The 1,810-nt window shown below is 50.6% G+C and overlaps 1 protein-coding gene across 1 annotated transcript; it reads left to right on the forward strand.

Annotated features, from left to right (window-relative positions):
* Positions 1-1,810, forward strand: hexim1 (HEXIM P-TEFb complex subunit 1). Its single transcript, XM_061711185.1, has one exon. The coding sequence runs from the start codon at positions 334-336 to the stop codon at positions 1,315-1,317; it is 984 nt and encodes a 327-aa protein (XP_061567169.1). The 5' UTR covers positions 1-333; the 3' UTR covers positions 1,318-1,810.

Raw genomic sequence — 1,810 nt, forward strand, 5'->3', positions numbered from 1 at the left:
TTGGTAGCACACTGGACACTGTTGTGACGGCGGAACGTAGTCTCCGGGTGAACGTTAACCGTGACAGCACCGAAACAGTTAATGGTAGACAAACCCTTGGAGGAGTAACAAGTGTTCACTATTCGGAAGTTTCCTCTTACTTTGCGAGGATTATTTTTCCCTGACTCAAAACTTTTATTTTTATGATTTTCTTTTTTTATGACATTTAAAAAAAAAATTTGAAAAGATAATAAGTTTATCTTCTTACAGCGAACTTTGAGGTTTGATTTTTTGAGGCCATGAAAAGCATCTAGGATGCGCTGAATTGGAGCCGTGAGAAGGAGGATCATCATTATGACGGAGCCCGCGGAGCATCTTCACCTGGACGGTCCGGGCAGCCCATCAGGTGAAGCCTTGGAGCATCTCCCGGCCAGCGAGCGTGCAGTTCCGCAGAACGGCGACAGGGGGCGCCAGAGAGCGCAGCAGCGGGCGCAGAACTGCGTTCATGTCAACACGGGCAAGTTGTGGCAAATGCAAGAAGGCGGACGGAGGGGGGTGTGTCCTGCCCCTGCAGCCGGAAACGAGCTCTCCATTTGCCCCGACGAGCTGCAGGAGACCCCCGACCCCCGAAACTACAGGAAAAACGGCGAGGACCGGGGTCTGCAGGGGCTGCAGGGGAGCCTGAGCCGGGAGGAGGTGGAGGTCGTGGACTCCGACACCGGCTTGGACGCTCGCATTGGCAGGAAGCGGCACCGGCGCAGGACCTCCCGCAAAAAGCGCACCTGGAAGCCGTACAACAAGCTGTCGTGGGAGGAGAAGAAGGCGCTGGAGGAGCGGGAGACGGCCCGGGCGTCGCGCATGCGGGAGGAGATGTTCGCCAAGGGGCTGCCGGTGGCGCCGTACAACACCACCCAGTTCCTGATGGACGAGCACGACCGAGAAGAGCCCGATTTGAACACCGAGAGCGGGGCCCGGCGCAGCCTGGGGGCCGAGGACCCCGGCAGCGAGGAGGACCTGTGCGAGCCCGAGGAGGAGGACGAGGACGACGGCAGCGGCGGCGGCGGCAGCGACGGCATCGGCAGAGCCGGCAGCGCGGGGGGGGAGTTCCTCCAGAAGGACTTTTCCGAGACCTACGAGATGTACCACGTGGAGAGCCTGCAGAACATGACCAAGCAGGAGCTGGTGCAGGAGTACCTGGAGCTGGAGAAGTGCATGTCCCGGCTGGAGGAGGAGAACAACCGGCTAAGGCAGATGCAGCAGGAGCTGGAGAGACTGAGAGCCGAGAACACGGAGCTGCTGCAGGGCCAGCTCCGCACCAGGGACATGCATTCCAACTAAATATGGAAGAAAAAATGTTAAGCAAAAAGGTAAAACATGGAACTGTATTTTTCTACCGCGGTTGAATTGGTTTGATATTGGATATATTAGATATTAACACTCATAAAACTTGTGATACATACTACTGATTTTGGTCAAACCACTTGTGATGTGTGCATGGTCATCTAGACTATATATCACAAAACAGTAATTATTAAAAAAAATCTTATTAAAAAAAAAAAAAAAAAAAATCATATATATGGGCTGATTTAATGTGGTTTAATGATTTCAACACCCATAAAACTTGTGATACATACCACTGATTTTGGTCAAACCACTTGTGATGTGTTCATGGTCATCTAGACTATATATCAAAAAACAGTAATTATTATAAAATCATATTATGGGCTGATTTAATGAATTCAACACCCATAAAACTTGTGATACATAACACCAATTGTTTTATGGGTGTTGAATTCATTAAACCTCATTAAATCAGCCCATAATATTATTT

The sequence above is a fragment of the Cololabis saira genome, chromosome 21, assembly GCF_033807715.1.
Source record: "Cololabis saira isolate AMF1-May2022 chromosome 21, fColSai1.1, whole genome shotgun sequence".
In the NCBI taxonomy this organism is placed as follows: domain Eukaryota; kingdom Metazoa; phylum Chordata; class Actinopteri; order Beloniformes; family Belonidae; genus Cololabis; species Cololabis saira.

Bases quoted from the DNA above. Each gene is read 5' to 3' on its own strand.
- hexim1 (XM_061711185.1), top strand. From the start codon at position 334: ATGACGGAGCCCGCGGAGCATCTTCACCTGGACGGTCCGGGCAGCCCA.